At 56.0% G+C, this 18,169-nt stretch overlaps 1 protein-coding gene across 2 annotated transcripts in view; it reads right to left on the reverse strand.

Annotated features, from left to right (window-relative positions):
• Tecpr1 (tectonin beta-propeller repeat containing 1) overlaps positions 1-16,831 on the reverse strand; it is a 23,294-nt gene extending 6,463 nt beyond the window's left edge. The window contains exons 1-16 of one of the 2 annotated variants that reach the window (XM_013023531.1): positions 16,752-16,831; positions 11,411-11,645; positions 10,036-10,101; positions 9,568-9,690; positions 8,854-8,979; positions 7,617-7,791; positions 7,419-7,519; positions 6,207-6,308; positions 5,319-5,464; positions 4,322-4,821; positions 3,815-3,960; positions 3,538-3,693; positions 2,791-2,940; positions 2,550-2,707; positions 1,347-1,474; positions 415-517 (exon numbers count right to left, since the gene is read on the reverse strand). In XM_013023531.1, coding sequence (XP_012878985.1) covers positions 415-517; positions 1,347-1,474; positions 2,550-2,707; positions 2,791-2,940; positions 3,538-3,693; positions 3,815-3,960; positions 4,322-4,821; positions 5,319-5,464; positions 6,207-6,308; positions 7,419-7,519; positions 7,617-7,791; positions 8,854-8,979; positions 9,568-9,690; positions 10,036-10,101; positions 11,411-11,635 — 2,405 coding nt within the window. In that variant the 5' untranslated portion in view covers positions 11,636-11,645; positions 16,752-16,831. Of the gene's footprint in view, positions 1-414; positions 518-1,346; positions 1,475-2,549; positions 2,708-2,790; positions 2,941-3,537; positions 3,694-3,814; positions 3,961-4,321; positions 4,822-5,318; positions 5,465-6,206; positions 6,309-7,418; positions 7,520-7,616; positions 7,792-8,853; positions 8,980-9,567; positions 9,691-9,918; positions 10,102-11,410; positions 11,646-16,751 lie in introns of both variants that reach the window. The other variant, XM_013023530.1, reaches the window with a different exon arrangement.
• Positions 16,832-18,169: the final 1,338 nt, after the last annotated feature.

The raw sequence follows: 18,169 nt of genomic DNA on the forward strand, positions 1-18,169 counted from the left end.
CTCTACCACTTGAGCTACAGCGCCACTTCTGGTTTTCTGGTGGTTTATTGGAGATAAGAGTTTCATGGCTTTTCCTGCCCAGGTTGGCTTTGAACTGTGATCCTCAGCTCTCAGGCTCCTGAGTAGCTAGGATTACAGGCGTGAGCCACTGGTGCCTAGCTCTAATAAATTTTTTAAACTCAAGTGTAAACCCTTCCAGGCTGGAGGACTGGCGCAAGTTGTAGAGTGCCTTCTTAGCAAGAAAGAGGCCCTGAGTTCAAATCCCAGCACTGTCAAAGAGAGTGGGGGCACAGAGCCCTCCATAAACACTGAGACCCAGTGGTCCACACTGTGGCTCCGACGCCAGCTGCTGGATGTCACTGTCCACTTTTAAGCATGGTGGCGGTGGTGGCCTGGGCCGGGTGACGCCCTAACCTGCTGGTGTAGCCGGTGACGGGGTTCCAGCGCTGGTTCTCGTAGATGCACACGCTCTTCACGTCGGACTGTGTGTAGATGTTGCTGCTGCTGCTGGCCAGGCCTGTGGGGAGAGGAGGCTGCCAGGATGGAGGCCTGGCTGGTTCTGCCTGGAACTCTGCATTCCCTCTGCAGCACCTAGGCCCACACAGTATAGACAGAAGCAGGCCTGCAGCCCAGGCTGCTGAGATGGACTCCAAATCTAGTGCTTGCTAGGCCAGGGCTCTAACCCAGCCCGTCTGCTTTCATTTTCATTTTTCAGAGTTTCCTGCTTTTGTGCAAGTTAGCCTTGGGCCTAGCACATCCTACCTCCACCTGAGCAGCAGGGATTAAAGGCATGCACCACCACAACAAACTTGTTGATGAGGTAGGGTTGGGCTAACTTTTGACCAGGTTGGCTTCAAACCATCTCCTAAGCAGTCAGTTAAGCTAATTGTCAGGAAACAGGCCCAGCAGGGGTACCTCTAGAGTTGCTGAGTTAAGTCTACCTCTCCTCATCCCCCTCTGCCTCCCAGAACTTGTGTGGGGGAGGGGGCAGGCACCTGCCCTCCAGAAAGCAACCCACAAATGAGAGAGGACTGAGAGAATAGTGCTATCCCAAGTCGCCTTGAGGCTTCATCTATGAATGAGGGGCTGCACCCTCTGGAGGCCTGGCAGCTGGCTTTCTAGAAACTTCGGAGCCCTGGGCTCTGCCGGCTTGCTGGCTCCTGAGTTGGTCTTGGAACTTTTGCTGTTGTGGAGGCTGGTAGAGTAAAGGTCACCCATCAGCCAGCTGCACAGCAAGTGCCAGTCGTGGGGCAGTGGCCCAGTGGTGGGCAGGGAAGCCAGCTGGGGATTAGAGGAGGGAAGGAAGGAAGCTGGCTGTGCCAACTGTGGTGCTCAGGTGCCCACACCTTGGAAGCAGCCGCCACCGTAGCCGCCTGTGTACACCCAGGCCGTGTGATCGTAGCCGATACCCCATACCACGCCATGGCTGCTGGCCTCCACTAGGCGCAGATGGCCTCCCACTTGCCGCCAGAACCTGGGGGGGAGGAGAGGGAGAGGGACACAGCAAGAAGCAAGAAAGACATCTCAGTCCAAATTGCTAACCTCCCCCACAGTCTCCTTCACCAGATGCTAGTGGCTCATGCCTGTCATCCTAGCTACTCAGGAGGCTGAGATCTGAGGATCTCAGTTCAAAGCCAGCCTGGGCAGGAAAGTCTATGAAATTCTTATTTCCAATGAGCCACCAACAAGCCGGAAGAAGAGCTGTGGCTTAAGTGGTAGAGCAGCAAACTTGAGCAAAAAAACTCAGAGACAGTGCCCAGGCCCTGAGTTCAAGCCCCAAGACCAGCACACACACATACATCTCCTGTGTGGTCTCATGGACACAAGGCATGCTACCAAACCCAGCAAACTGAGCACCTACTTGCCCAACCCGAAGGGTGGGAGGCAGCTCCACCCTGGGCAGGGGGGGTGCTTGAGAGCCAGCCTCCAACCATAGGGTGGAGGTCAACCATGTGCTCCACACAGCCCCTCCCACGGGGGAGTGGGGTGGCACATGGCAGAGAGCAGGGATGTGTCACCCAACCCTCTGGCTGAGCAACAGCGTCACCAGCGGCTGCATGCTGACAATGTCCACCAGGCCATGCCCGTTCCTGCCACCAGGGGGCGCAGAGTGCACTGGGCTGTGGTTGGTTTCCTGGTCTCTGAGCTTGTCAGGGGCTGGGTCCCGTCCATTCTCTCCTCCCTGGGGATCTGCTTGCAGTGGCCTCTCCCTCCCTCCCATAGTTTCAGGCTAGACATAGCCTCTACCAAGCCCATCCCTTAACTACCCTGAAACTCTGCCTCGGCTCTTCTCTCTGCCTCAGGCACCCCAGTCGGGGGCAGGGGCTATGGGGAGGGACATGGCTTCTCTGACCCCACCCCTCCCTGTGGCTGGCCTCTTGGAGAGATCTGGAAACATGGAGCCAGGGACTGGGCAGCAGATGGTCAGAGAGAAGCAGCCTGTGTCCACCATGCAGGGCCCCTTCTCCTGGAGCCTGGTGCTCTGGGCGCTGGGGGGGGGGGGTGGAGGGGGAGAAGGCATGTGCCAGCCCCAGGGCATAACCACGCACATTTGGTCACAGGGCAGTGGGTGCTCCTGGGCCTCCAGATCAGGACTGGGCTCGCTCACAAAGATGTCCCCTTTGCAGGTGATGGACCAGATGGCCTGTGGGGACAGACGGCCGTGCACTCTCCGGCTCTCACTGCAGGACAGGCTGAGCAGGGCGAGCTGGCATGGAAAGGGATGGTTACTACTGGTCAGGCCAAGACCTGGTTGCCCCTCATCCCCTGCCCTGGGCGCTGCTCACTCACCCAGTCATTCATGTCCTGCTCGGTGGCCGCAGCCAGGCGCACGGGCCACCGCTGCCGGGTCCTCTCCGGGGTGTACAGGGCGAAGGAGTGCTTGGCCTCATTGAGGACGGGGACCAGTGCTGTGACCTCATTGAGGAACACGTGGAGGTACTGTGGGGGGATGGGGTACTCCATGTCCAGGTGGTCACCCTGGACAACACAGCCACAGCGCGAGGCTCCCTTCACTTTAGAGCTCAGCCTTGGGCCATGGGCCAAGCAGGTGCCAGTACCAAAGTTGTACTTTGGGAACAGTCACCTTGGTGACATCTTCAAGATGTTTGGCACTGACTGCCTGGCACACGCTAAGCGGTAAGCCACTTCACCTCCCAGAGCCACACACAGGGAAATGACTTTGGATGATGGTTTGTGGCCAGCACAGGCCAAAAGGTTAGGGAGCTGGGAATGGTGGCGCATGCCTGTAATCCTAGCTACTCAAGAGGCTGAGTTGTGAGGATGGTTGAGTTCCACGCCAGCCTGGGTTCATAGTGAGACCTTGGCTCAAGATAAAAATTCTTAAAGGGCTAAAGGTGAGTCAGAGAGTCTGAAGTTCAAGGCCAACACTGGCACAGTAAACAATGAAAAGCCAGGGCCTACAAGTAGCTCTGGGTGGCCCTTGGAGGCAAAAGGGCACGCCATCCCCACCCCTGGTGCCCCTGGCCCTGTGCCCTCTGCAGACACTGCCCCTGGTGGCCACGCAGCTGCTGGTACCTTCTTCTCCTCGTGTAGCATGTAGTAGATGAACAGGATGCTGTCCCGGGCCCCATCGTGGCCTGTGAACTGCTCCAGGGCCACGCGGACGTCCACCCACTTGTGGGGTTTCCAGTCACACCACCACTGCAGCGCGCCCGTCTTCACCCACACTGACTGCGGCACAGGCATCGGGCAGTGGGGCTGGCATCCCATGCGGGACACAGTCCCAGGTCCCGGGCGCACCCATCCCTAGACCCCCTCCACCCCGCCTCATGCCATGTGGGGCCGTGCGCACCTGTTCCACGGCCTGCTCATAGTGCCGGAAGTTCTCCAGCTCCCGCCGCGTCCTCTCCGTGAGCTGCTGGAAGATCTGCTTCCTCCAGGCCGCTGTCTGCGCAGGTGTGATGGACAGGGACAGCGTCTGCGCCGAAGGGGACAGGCCTGCGGGAGGCTAGGCCTCAGGGCTAGGTGCCATCCTGCCCACAGCTGGCCGGAGAACCTAGGGCTGGCTTTCCTCCTGCCTTTTCTTGCTAGAAGGTTCCCATCATTGCACAAAGGCCTTTGAGCCCTCCCTCCCTCACTAGTCCCCCCCACCCTCCTCCACTGGGGGACCAGGGAGGGGACACCGTGCAGCAACTATCCCAGCGGGGCCCAGGGCCTGCTTAGGACTGTTGACTGTGCTCCTACCTGAAGGCCTGGGACCTCCCCACCCCCAGGGGCTCCTACTGGGGTGCCTAGTGGCCTCCCATATCCCCCAGGGGCTCCCACTGGGACACTAGCCCTGCTGCCCCGGCCCCCTTACCTGACTGGACTGTGAACCACTTGAGTGTGGAGCCCGTATCCACGGCGCAGCTGCCTCCAGACACCCAGGCCCACAGTGGGTGGTCATCAGCCCCGTAGGGCTCCTCCGTGCCCAGCGGGCAGAGCCCCTGGGAGCTGAGCCCCGCGGCCTCGGGACAGCTGGCAGCCTCGTGGCCGGCTGCCTTCTTGGGCTCCTTTAGGTCAATACTGGTCCAGGGCAACTGGGCAGGCGGGGAGGCTGGGTCTGAGTGTTCACGGGGACCCAAGGCTGCAGCAGTGTCCCCTCTGTCCTCTGTGGGACCGGAGTGCTCGCCGGCACACCCGGGGGTCCTGCCAGCGCCAGTGTCCGAGGCTGAGCTTCCCCTTGGGTTGCTGGAACCGTCCAGAGACTCTTCAGGGAGCAGCTGCTTGGGATCCCGTCTCTCCACTTCCGAGGTGTCATTGTCACTTGGGGCTGACTCGCTGCTGCCCCTCACCTCGTCCCCAAAGAAGCAGCCGGCGCTGTGGACAGAACAGCGCAGGTGTCGTTTCTCTTGGGGATGTACACTGCAATGGTGACTCACCTCTCCTCACACAGGGACACCTGTGGGCCCGGGGGGCACGGGCGGGGCGCTGGCCAATCAGAGCCATAGGGCAGTGAGTGGAGATCTGGACTTGAGTTGTTGGCTATTTCTTTTCATTTAATTGGGGTAAAATATACATGACACCAAGTGGACTCATTTGACTTTCCTCTGGCGCTCTACCATTTGAGCCACGCCTCCAGTTGAGCATTTGACTGATTATTTTGAAGATGGGAGTCTCATAGACTTTCCTACCCGGGCTGTCTCTGAAGGGTGATGCTCCCCATCTAAGATGCCTGAGGAGCTGGTGACAGGTACGAGCATTTGAAAACACACGCCACGTGTTTAGCACATGATGCACATGACGCTGTACATTCATCACTGGGGCCCTGGGGCCTGCCCCACCCCCTCCTCTATGCCCTGTGGTCCCTGGGTCACCTAAGGAGGCTGGATGAGCTGCCCGAGTGTGAGCGGTCACTCTCGCGGCCCGCGACGATGGCTTTCCATGTCTTCCCGCTGAGCTCGCTGGGGGTAACGCCCTGCCGGAAGTACACAGCGCGGTCTTCACAGCCGATACCCCATACCTGGATGGAACAGAGGCACTGGCCTGAGGCTCTTAGCCCTTTCTTAGGGGAACAGGAGGGCCTGTGGGTGTGACGTGTGGGGGTGTATGCCCGTGAGTGTTGCTACGCAGCCAGTCCCCTGTGGGTCTCCCTGCAGGAGTGGGGGCTGCTCCCTGCAAGCCCAGAAGGGTCCAGATCCTGGCTCCCCAAATTAGGGAGCCTGGGGCTCCTGGAGCATGTTGAGATGCAAGTCTACTTGTGTGATTATCTTCCCTGTGGATTCTGAGTCCCCGGGCTGCTGCCAATCTGGGGCTTGAACTCAGGACCTGGGTGCTGTTCCTGAGCTTTTCTGCTCAAGGCTGGAGCTCTACCACTTGAGCCATAGATCCACTTTTGGCTTTTTGCTGGTTCTTTGGAGATAGTCTCACAAACTCTCCTGTCCCAGGCTGGCTTTGAATCCAGATCCTCAGATCTTAGTGTCTTGAGTAGCTGGAATTACAGGCGTGAGCCATGGGTACTTGTCTCCTTTGGCTTTACAGGCTCATTACCCATGAGAAGGGCACACTGTCAAAGCCACATGGAAAATGCGCAGGAGAGGCTGTGGCCAGAGTCAAGCTTAGGGGAGTGGCCCTGCCCTGTCCCCATTAGCCCTGAGGGGCACGGCCCTAGGACAAATGGCAAGGACCCTGGGTGCCTGCAAAGGCTGGGCAGTGACAAGGGACAAGGGGCGCTGCATGGGGTGCGTGGGGACCCCCAGGCATACCTGGTCATTCAGCCCCACATTCACCATCGTCATTTCTCCCACCATCTCGATCCAGCTGGTGCCACAGGGATTATGCGAGTTGACTCCTCTGCGAAACCAGACCTGGAAAAGTCGGAAATAAACGCCTCTCTGGAGGGTCGTAGAGACCCTTATTTGTTGTTGTTGTTATTGACAGGATCTCACTATGGAGCCTACAATGGACTTAAACTCATGATTCTCCTGCCTCTGTTTTCTGAGTGCTGGTATTACAGGTGTGAGCCACCATGCCTGGTAACTGAGGTGAAAAGACTCGGCAAGAATGAATGAATACGTTGAGCTTTGGTTCATTATTTCCTCTGTTTAAGAGGATAGCCTTACTGAGAATATTTAGGATTTTGTTTTGTTTTTTGGCAATACTGGAGTTTGAATTCAGAGCCCTCGGCTTGTCAGGCTCTCTACCACTTAAGCCATGCCCCCAGCCTCTTTTTCTGTTGTTTTTTTTGTCAGTCATGGGGCTTGAACTCTGGGCCTGGGCAGTCCCTCAGCTCTTCAGCTCAAGGCGAGCACTCTACTCCACTTCTGCCTTTGGTGGTTCATTGGTGATTAAGAGTCTCATGGACTTTCCTACCCAAGTTGCCTTTGAACTGCGATCCTCAGATCTCAGCCTCCTGAGTAGCTAGGATTACAGGCATGAACCACTCGTGCCCAGCTTAGATTCTTGTTTTTTTTATCGGTTGTGAGGCCTGAACTCTGGGCCTCGATGCTGTCCCTCAGCTCTTCAGTTCAAGGCCAGCACTCTACCACTTTGAGCCACAGTGCCACTTCTGGGTTTTTCTGCTTATGTAATGCTGAGGAATCGAACCCAGGGCCTCAGGCATGCAAGGCAAGCAAGTGCTCTACCACTGAGCCACCTTCCCAGCCCCCCCCCTTTTTTGTGCCAGTCCTGGGGCTTGAACTGGGCACTGGCTCTGTCCCTGAGCTTTTGTACTCAAAGCTAGCCCTCTACCACTTGAGCTCCACTTCTGGCTTTTTGGGTGGTTCATTGGCAATGAAAGCCCAGACTGGCTTTGAATCGCAGTCCTCAGATCTCAGCCTCCTGAGTAGCTAGCATGACAGGTGAGAGCCACCAGTGCCCAGCGATGTCACATTTATTCTAAAGGGCTTAGGGGACCTTTTTAAGCAGAGAGATCCCTAGTGACGTGGGACCCCGGTGGTCTCAGTCCTCCATCTTACTTTCCGGTCCTTGGTGACGGCCCAGACCACGCTGACGCCCACAGAGACGTGCAGGATCCCGTTTTCAGATCCGGGAGGTTCCACGATGGTCCAGGAACTTCCTACCCCCCAAGAAAAGCAACCCCAGAGGATCTTCATCAGCCAAAATGCTGGGAGACACCCCCCCCCCCGCAGGCCCCGCAGCACAGGGCGACCCACCTCTGGGGTTGTTCCTGTTGATTCCTTCCCGCACCAGGGCCTGCCCCTCCCAGAGTGTGGCCCACAAGAGGTCGTGGGGTCCACAGCTGATCTGCACCACCTCCCCGGGGGTGTCAACCAGGGACCACGAGGAGCCTTCGGGGTTCGGGTGACTGACATCCTCTCTGTACCACACCTAGGGAGGCAAGAAAGGGGGCCGGCGCCACTGCGTCAGCCCACCTGGCCCCTTATGGGACACAAGTTGGGGTCCCAGCAGCACCCACACGTGGACCCTGACCGTATAGCCGCCTCCCCCAATTTTCCCTCAGTGGCAGAGCCAGTGACCTCCCCTCCCATCCTCATGCAATATGCAAGCCTTGGATTTCGGTGGTCCAAGGGGAGAGACCCATTCTGCACGGCTGCTTGCGGGGACTGCCTTCCACTCAGCCTCCGGTGCTCCACTCCCCCTAGTGGCCTGGAGCTCTCAGGACACCTGTGGTGTTCAATGTCCCCACATACGCCACCGCCACTTCTTTAGTCCTTAACCTGACTGTTTAAGATGAGTTAACTCCTGCAAGGCACTGGTGGCTCACATCTGTAATCCTGCCTACTCAGGAGGCTGAGATCTGAGGGATCATGGTTCAAAGCTAGCTTGGGTAGGAAAGTCCATGAGACTCATAATCACCAATGGAGTTGTGGTTCAAGTGAGTGTAAGGCACCAGCCTTGAGCACAAAAGCTCAGGAACAACACACACACACACACACACACACACCTCCCTTAGTATCAAGTCATCTGGTAGGCAGGCGCTGGCTCCTCTGTGGTCCCCTCTTTTTAGATGGGGATCTCTTTCCCAAGCCACATCTCTCACCCTGCCAGACCCCTCCTCTCCATCCTTCAGCCATCCCAAAGCCAGTAGAGCCTCATGGTCAGTGCGTGATGTTACTGGCTAACAACGCCAAGCTACCGATCAGCCCATTGTGTGGCTGCTCCATTGGGGTGGATTTAGTCCTTTCCTTAGTTCATTAACTTTCCTCACACATCCCCCTCCCCCCCCCCGCTAGCCCACCCACTCATAAACAACAACAGGGACCCCCAGAGAGCTGGAAGAGCTCAGGATCTGTCCAAGGACACAGCAGTGTTAGAACCTGTGCCCCAGATGGGCTAGGAAGAGACGTGAGACAGTGGCAGAGTCTTCTGGGAAGTGAGCCAGCTCTAGGGTCCCCGGGACCCCAGGGCCCAGGGCTAGCATGGCCTTACCTTTCCCTGCAGAGACACAGCCCACACGGACAGGCGGCCCACGGGCTCCTCCGTGATCTCCCAGCCCCCCACGGAGAGGTCATTGAAGGGGTCAGGCAGTGCCTCAGGGTCATCCTTCGAGGGAATCTGGAGGAAACAGTGAGAAGTAGTGGCTGTCATGACCCGGTGAGCCGGGGTGCCCACCCTGCAAGCCCTCCTTCCCCATCCCTGCCCGCCTACTCTCCAGCCTTCCAGAACCTTTTATCCTCAGCTCAGCCCCCAGGCGCCTGATGTCACGGAGGCAGCAGGCCAGGGCCGTGGGGTGCTGTCTGGCCTGTCTGTCAGCAGCCATGCTTGGGCTATTGGCCCAAGTGGCCTCTATGGTTTCCCAATGCTCAGCTCCCGCCGAGGGCCACACCCGGACTCTCAGTCTGGGCTGAAGGCTGTGGTCTCTGAAGATCACAGGACCCGGCCCAGACTTCCAATCCTGACACCATGGAAACAGCACTGGAGGCTCGTAGGAGAGCCTGGCCCAGGGCAGGTCAAGCTCTGAGCTAGCCTGGACCACTGTCCACCTGGTCCTGTGTGGTCAGCGGCCAAGGTGGAGGGACACACAATGCCCGGGGGTCGTCAGGGGAGGGTATGGTGCCTGGTGCACACAGGGATGACGCTCCCTGTGCCCTTCTGTCCCTGTCCACCCTGCCCTGACCCCTGTGCCCTGCTCCGTGCAAGGACCTTGGCCCACATATCGCGGGATTTGTATCTCCGGTACCGGATCCACTTCCGCCTCCGCACGCACGAGTTCCACTTCTTGTCTCTTGTGTAGGTGGCAGGGAAGTCCATGGCGTACGTCCAGCCCTGCAAGGCCAAGTGGGCTGGGTGAGGCTGGGGGTGGGCAAGTGGGAGGGATGGGTGACAGGCAGAGGGGAGGGAGCAGGGTCGGGGGGGGGAGCTCATCACACGCACGCCACACACAGCCCTCTCCCAGCAAGCAGAGGTCAGCCACTGCGGGAACTGGGGACAGCTGGGCGCCACGGCCTCCCCCCGCCCCCCACCACAATCGCAGTGGACACCAAATTCACCTACCCCTTTCTCGGTGGGCTCCCCTCCAAAATTCTCATCCACGTACCAGTCTGACTCCCACTCCCAGTGGGGTGACAGCAGCGCCACCCCGTCCAGCGGCCGGTGCTGGAGCCCACTCACGTCGCTCCATGGCCAGCGGTCACTCGGCAGGAGTTTGTCGCAGAAGCCACCCATGGGGTTCCAGCGCTGAGGCCAGGGACACAGAGAAAGTCTCAGGCCCCCGGCATGCTGGGCGGAGACCCAGGTGGACAGGGTCTCTCTCTCTCTCTGAGGCCAGCAGGCCCCTCTCGCCTAGCTCTAGGGTAGCAGAGGAACAGCAAGCCTATCTGGCATTCAGGGATCAAGGACATCCATGACACTTCAGGAAGAGCTTAGAGCATCAGGCTGAGCATGGTGGCTCAGGCTTGTAATTTCAGCTACTTGGGAGATAAGAGGAACAAGAATTATAGTTTGAAGCCAGCCTGGGGGTGGGGGGGGTAGGGGTGGGGGAAGGGATGCTCTATCTCAACCTACAAACTGGGCATGGTAATTCAGTCTTTTTTTTCTTTTCTTTTTCTTTTTGTCAGTCATGGGGCTTGAATTCTGGGCCTGGGTGCTGTCCCTGAGCTCTTCAGCTCAAGGGGAGCACTCTACCACTAGTGCCACTTCCAGATTTTGGGTGGTTAATTGGAGGTAAGAGTCTCATGGACTTTCCTGTCCGGGCTGGCTTTGAATGGTGATCCTCAGATCTCAGACTCCTTAGTAGCTAGGATTACAGATGTGAGCTGCCAGTGCCTGGCTGATTGATTCTTATGATCTGAGCCACTCAGAAGACAGAGATAAGAGAATCTCAGCCCAAGGTTCATCTTAGGCAAAAGGGAGAGGACTCTATTTGAAAAATAATGGAGTGGAAAAGACCTTGGGTTCCATGGATAGCGATTGCCTAGGAAGTGCAAGGACCTGAGTTCAAATCCCAGTACTGGCAATAAAAGGGGGAAAAAAGACCCAGTGCATCAGCATGGCCCTAACGAGTAGAGCACCCACCCACGGTCCCAGCATGACAGGCAGAGGAGAACATGGTCCTCTGGGCTCCCAAAATCTACCAGAGCACACCCCCATCGGAACCCAGCCAATGACCCAGCCAGGGCTGCAAAGACCCAGATGCTAGCTGGGCGCCAGTGGCTCACGCCTGTAATCCTAACTACTCAGGAGGCTGAGATCTGAGGATTGTGGTTCAAAGTCAGCCCAGGCAGGAAAGTCCGTGAGACTTCTATCTCCAATAAACCACTAGAAAACTGGAATCGGTGCTGTGGCTCAAGGGGTAGAGTGCTTTCCATGAGCTGAAGAATGCAGGGACAGTGCCCAAGCCCAGAGTTCAAGCCCCACGACCGACCAAAAAAAAAAAAAAAAAAGACCCAGATGCTCTGTCCCATGGATCTCCAGCATGAGCAAGGTGGTGTGAATGCAGGGAAGGAGGCAGGGAGGCCTGCCTGGAAGGGAGCAGACCACTAAGTACCTGGTTCTCGTAGGCCTCCTCTCGGCGGCGGATGGGGACATCGCTGGCACACACATACAGGTAAACCTGGTTGTCACAGGCGATGCCCCAGCAGAACTGTGTGGCCGCGCTGACCCTCTTGAATTCCAGCTGGGAGTCCCGGCACAGTTCCCAGTACTGGCCGGCCGTGGACAGTGTGTATACCCTCCCAAAGAGGTCCACTGCCCAAAGCACTGAGGCAGGCATGGCGGCAGCACTAGAGGGAAACACACGGGAAGGAGAGTGTCAGCCGGGTGTGGTGGCGCATGCCTGCAATGCCGGTGCTTGGGTGGGTGGGGGAGCCAAGGCGGAAGGATCACAAGTTGGAGGCTTGGGCTCCAGAGTGAGCCTCAGTCACAAAAACGACAATAACAAAAACAAGAATATCAAAGTACTGCCTCCCAGCATGGGGACGTCAGGGTCACAGGAGAATTTTCCATGGTGATGTGTCTCATGTAGGGCCAGATGAGGTCAGGGAGAGGAGCAAATGGTCACACCAAAGAGCAGAAGCCATGCCTGCTTCTGACACTCAGAAACTTCTTCTTCTCTTTCTCTCCCTCTCTCTCTCTTTCTCCCTCTCCCTCTTCCCCCCTCTCTTTTGGCACTCGTGGGGCTTGAACTCAGGGCCTGGGAGCTCTTTTGCTCAAGGCTTGTGCTCTACCACTTTGAGCACAGCACCACTTCTGGCTTTCTGGTGATTTATTGCAGATGAGAGTCTCACTGACTTTCCTGCCCTGGCTGGCTTTGAGCCACCAGTGCCTGGCTTCTTTACCTCTCTGCCAGGCTGGTTGGTCTCTGTCACTCTCCTGGGCTTGACAAAGGGGTCCCTGGTGCACCTGGCATCCCAGCTGAGCCCCAAGGGACCACAGGGACTGAGGGACACAAAGGTCCCCTGCCTGCCCTCCCTGAGTGATTTCCTCACTCCCCTCGCCCTTCCTTTATCTCTCCTGTTTCTTTCTTTGTGTTCTGCAGAGTCTCCAAGCTGTACCCCGGGCCAGCCCTCCCCATCCGGGGATCGCCATGGCTGTGATTCCCTAGGGTAACCCCTGAAATTGTGACTTGTGGAGGAAGCATGCTTCCCACCATGCCATACCTAGGATACCAAGCCCACAGGGACGAAGGGCACAGCAGGGAGTCACAAGGAACAGACTGATCTGACAAGGTAGCTCTCAATCCTAGAAAACACTGCCCGTGGAAGGCCGGGCATGGTGGCTTAAGCCTGTAATCCCAGTTACTTAGGAGGTAGAGAGAGAGAGTGGGAAGATTGAAGCTTAAGGCCAGGCCAGAGGAAAACAATTAGAAGATCACATCTCCACCAATAAGCCAGACACAGTGGTACACACTTGATATCTCAGTTAAGATAGAGTACCAATGTAGCAAGACCCTGAGTTCAAACTTAGTACCATCAGAAAAAGAAAACACCACCCTTGGGACAGGAGAGAAGCAAGGTCGGAGGGCAGTCTGTTGGGATAGTTACTGGGAACCTAGGTTGTTAGGGGGGCCTGGAAGCTGGGCCAAGCTGCTGATCCTCCAGCTCCCCAGACGGATGGGCTGCCCCAGAAGGCACAGGAAGTACAGTGGTGGTTAGAGATGTAGCTGGTCTACAAATGTGCCCATCTGCAGCATGTAAAACAGTGGAAGCTAGCTGCCAGTGCCTCACGCCTGGAATCCCAGCTAGCTACTCAGGAGGCTGAGATCTAAGGGTTGAGAGTTGAAAGTTCATCAATCTCTGATCTCCAGTGAACCACCACAAAGCCAGAAGTGGAGGTGTGCCTAAAATGGTAGAGTTGCCAGCTTGGAGCAAAAAAGCTAAAGGAGAGTGCCCTGGCTCTGAGTTCAAGACCCAGTGCTAGCACAAAAAAGCACAAACAACAAGCTTGGTGCCTGTGGTTCATGCTGTCATCTTAGCTACTCAAAAGGCTGAGATCTGAGGATTAAGGTTCAAAGCCAACCCGGGCAGGAAAATCAGTGAGGCTCTTATCTCCAATTAACCCCCAGAAAACTGGAAATGACGCTGTGGCTCCAAGTGGTAGTGTGCTAGTGTTGAGCAAAAGAGCTCAGGGACAGCACGCAGGCCCTGAGTTCAAACTCCATGACCGAAATGTGCTAAGTGGAGCTGGACGCAGGTGACAAGGACAGGGAACAGAAAGGCAGGAGCTGGGGCAGAGCCAAGTTCTGAGAAACTAAGAGACACCCACCACAGGAAGTACAGCAAGATGCCAGGATGGAGGCTGACTACAGGGCAGGTCTGGGAGTGGAGGCGCCTCCATATAACCACTGACCACCCCAAAAAACGTTACTGAACCCATGCCCACCAGACATACAGCACAATCGGGTCAGGAGCCTTCCTGAGTCATTTGAAAACTATCTGTGCTCAGGGGCCTGGGTCAGGATCACAGTGCCCACACCCTGCCCCCGCTGCCAATACACGCCGCCCCTCTTCCACCCACCCAGCACCGCTAGCCAGGCTTCAGGGTCCCTTTGGATCCTTTACAGTGATTGAATGCCCAGAGCTGGCCAGAACACGAGTGTCTGAGCCCTCAAGGTGTGCAGTGTGTGAGAACTCAACATGTTCTAATGTCCCCCCACAAGTGTCCCCTCTTCTACCCTCTTCTACCTGTCCCCCTCCCCCTCCCTCCCTCCCTCTCTCTCTCTTTCTCTCTCTCTCTCTCTTTCGCACTGAGGTTTGATCTCCAGGTCTCAAGCTTAGTAGTCAAGTGCTGTATTGCTGAGCCCATGCCTCCAGCCCTCTTTATTTTTTTCCCCCTGGTTATTTTTAAACCGGGTCCCCCTTTTTGCCCTCGGTAGGCTTGGATCGCAATCCTCCTATTTACACTTCTCACCAATGCTGGGATGACAGACATGTGCCACCACAGCCAGCTATTAGTTGTGATGGGGTGTCACTAACTTTTCAGCCAGCCTGGACTGGCCTCAAAGCATAGTCTTCCCACTCTTAGCTTTCCAAGGAGCTCCAACTAAGGTGTCCAGCTTCCCATCTTTTAAAGAAATCAAGTGTCTTCCTGGCCAGCCTGAGGTTTAGTTCTCTTCATCTTCTCAGTGAATACAATAAAGATTCAAGTTAACACTTAATGAGGACAATCTCCACCTACCTCCAGCATCTTCTGATACCCTGAGGTGCTAAAATCCTGCCCACAAATTCAAGTAAAAAATTAATTAAAAAGCAAGGTGGCCTTGATGGACAGATAGGTGACAGGTGAACCAAAGTGCAGGTATAATTAACAAATGGAGGGTTTGTGGATGTTCATGAACTAATTCTTTCAATTTGACAAAATGGGTAGACTCTGATGTATGTGTATGCGTGTGTGTGTGTGTGTGTGTGTGTGTGCATGTGTGTGTGCCAGTACTGGGGCTTCAACTCAGGGCCTGGGAGCTATCCTCTAGTTTTTTGTTTAAAACCAGCACTCTATCACTTAAGGCACAGCTCCACTTCTGGCTTCTTTAAAAATATTTTTTTAATTTAATGTTTAATTTTTGCCAGACCTGGGGCTTGAACTCAGGGTCTGGGCTCTGTCCCTAAGCTTCTTTTGCTCAAGGCTAGCACTCTACCACTTGAGCCACAGCACTACTTCCAGCTTTTTCTGTTTATGTGGTACTGAGGAATCGAACCCAGGACTTTATGCTTGCTAGACAAGGACTCTACCTCTAAGCCACATTCCCTGCCCCTCTTTATTTACACTTTTTGGTGGTTAAGTAGAGCTAAGAGTTTCACAGCCTTGCCTGCCTGGACTAGTGTTGATCCTCAAATCTCAGTCTCCTGACTAGCTAGGTTTACAGGTGTGAGCCACCAGTACCCAGATTCTATGATGTTGTTATTGGTTTGAGCAATACAAATTAGTCTTTAATTTAAAGGTAACTCACATGATGATGGATGTAGACAAGTAGAGAGCACTTGCTTAGCATGCACCAGGCTGTTTTCATCCCCAGCAACACACCACACCACACCACACACACACACACACACACACACACACACACACACACACACACACAGCAATGTAATACCATTTGCTGGGCATAGTGACACACATCTGTAATTCCAGCACGCAGGAGGCTGAGGAAGAAGTACTGTGTACTTGAGTTCAGCCTCATACGACAAAAAAAGAAAAGGGTAAAAAGCCCACCTAATAGCTAATAATTCAATGTATGAAGGTCAGGTTCAGTCTGCAGATTGAACTTCAAGAACAGAGATGCTACTTGTATTTGAAACGCTTTCCTTTAGCTAAATGACTAAGCAGTCATTTCCTTCCTGATATAATTGACCCTCTGGGCAGTTAATGGAAGAATACTCTGTGGCAGAGGATGGGGTGGGGGAGCGTGTTTATAAACTCCTTTCCAGTTAAAGGTGACATGGGGTAAATATCCTTGGCCAGCTACACCTCCTTTTCTTTCTGGGCCAGGATGCGCCCCACAACTGGTCAGACACCACTTCCTGGCTGCGTCCTCACCACACAACCTGTTTTTGGGTCACAGGATTCTTGCAAAGTCTCTCATGACTCCAGGAACCCTGAGATTTCTTTGTTTTGTAAAAGTGAAAGATCTAAGGGAAATCTTCAGAGGCAACCTCTATTTTCACTGCGAACGTTTACAAAACAAAATGGTCTTGAATTTTCCATCATTCCTCTTAAAAAAAAAAAAGCCACTCGCCACCCCCAAAACCATCTGCTTTTTTGGATCAGTTTATCCACTGATTCCTTCCTTCAGAGACCAAAATGTGCCCCCAGGGCAGTGGAGTAGATGTGACCTGGCACAAGGAAGCAAGCACGCCATTGTGAACACACCTAAGACATCCATGGCACCTCCATTCCTCCCCCCCAAATAAATAGGGTCTGCCCAGCCCCACCCGGGAAGGAGGTGTTCTGGGTGGGCCTGGCTCTCATCCCGGCCTCTGCACCCTGCAGGTGGGCCCCCCTGCACCGCCAAGGGCGGCCTGTGTCAGGGTGCAGGGCCCCGGCCATCTGCCTTGGTTAATCCCAGGCCCGGGGGGGGGGTCAAATCCTCCTTCCAAGAGGAAGGATTTGCACCCGCCCCACAGCTCCAGCCGTCACCCCAGTCCAGAGGATGGACCCCTCCCCCCCAAGCCGGAGCTGTCTGTCACGTGTGTGTTCAGAGCTGGGATGAAGCAGACCCCCGTCCCCGCCCCAAGGTGTGCAGGGCCCGGCCCGGGTCCGGTCCTTCCCTCCATCCCTCCAGTGTCGCAGCCGGGAGAGGACGCATGGACGTAGGGCACCGCCACCCTCACCTCCCCGGAGGGCTCGCGCGCGCGGTCCGTCCCCGCGGCAAGGGGCCGCCACCCAGCACTCACCGGGGCCGGCGCCCGGCGACTAGGGGTCGCAGCCGAACTCCCACGGGGGGGCTGGCGGCCGGCCCTTGGCGCGGCGGTAAACTAGGGGGCCTGCCGGAAGTGGCCCTCAGACCCACGCTCATTGGCCAGTGCCTCCATGACATCACGGACATGGGCGCGCGCGATTGGCTACGACGCGCCGCCTTCCCTGGGGGTCGTCTGCTCGCCCACTTCCGGGGTCGTTCCAGGGCCGGGAGACTGGGGTGGCGCGCGCTTCCTGGGGGCTCCGACCGCGGGAGCCGACACGGTGAGGATGCGGTGGCCGCAGGCGAGGAGAGGGGCGGGCCGGGAGGGCGTGGGAGCGAGGCCCCCAACGAGCAGAGCGAGGGGTGGCACGCACACGTGCCCCGCTCGGTTTCACTGAGGTAAAAAGAAACTCTTGAATACGCAGACCTAACGCCTTGTGGTCCTGGAAACACTTTATAACTGGAGCGGCGAGGTGTCAATCACAGGTCACCATACACGTGACTTTGTAATTCTGGGGCGACGTGTCAATCACAGGTCACCTATTGCTCAACTTTGTGTTGCCAAGTGACAACCCGGCGTCATCTAATAGAGATAATACGGAAGAGCTCCCTGGGTGCCTGGCTTGGCTCTCACTGCGTGTTCTATTCGTACTGGGGTTTGAACTCAGAACCTTTGGCTTGCTAGGCAGGTGTTCCACCTCTTGAGCCACGCCTCCTGCCATTCCAGCCACGCCCCACCACCCGAGCCACTCCAGTCAAGCCCATTACCTGAACTACCCCCACCACGTGAGACAAGCCTCCAGCCCTTTTATTTTTCAGGTCGGTTCTCTTGCCTTTTGGGCAGGGCTGGCCTCTGATCTTGCTCCTCCTGCCTGTGGCCTCTGCCCTAGCTAGGATCCCAGGCTCTTGCACAGTCATTCTTGGAAGTTCTTGCCAGGTCTTGAGAATGCAGGTCGACCTTCCCTTGATGTCCTGGCTGGGAAGGCACACACAGGTTATGTCCAGTGGAAGGTAAAGCCGTCACCCTGCTAACCACCAGTGGTTTCATATACCTGGGGAATTGCATTTGCCTGGAGATAATGGAAAGCAGGAGGGTTCAGAGAGGCAAGAATGGTGATTCCCAGAGATTAGGGTATTATCACTGTGATGATCCTGGCCAAAAGAAAATAAAATGTGAAATTAGAAACAGAACAAAATTATTGATTATTAAGAGTAGGGCCAGGGGGACTGGGAAGTTGGCTCAGTGGTAGAGTGCTTGTCTTGCATGCATGAGTCCCTGGGTTGGATTCCTCAGCACCACACAAGCAGAAAAAGTTGGAAGTGGTACTGTGGCTCAATTGGTAGAGTGCTAGCCTTGAGCTGAAGAGCTGAGGGACAGTGCCCAGGCCCAGAGTTCAGGCCCCACGACTGACC

Source organism: Dipodomys ordii, unplaced genomic scaffold (genome assembly GCF_000151885.1).
Source record: "Dipodomys ordii isolate 6190 unplaced genomic scaffold, Dord_2.0 Scaffold68, whole genome shotgun sequence".
Taxonomy (NCBI): Eukaryota; Metazoa; Chordata; class Mammalia; order Rodentia; family Heteromyidae; genus Dipodomys; species Dipodomys ordii.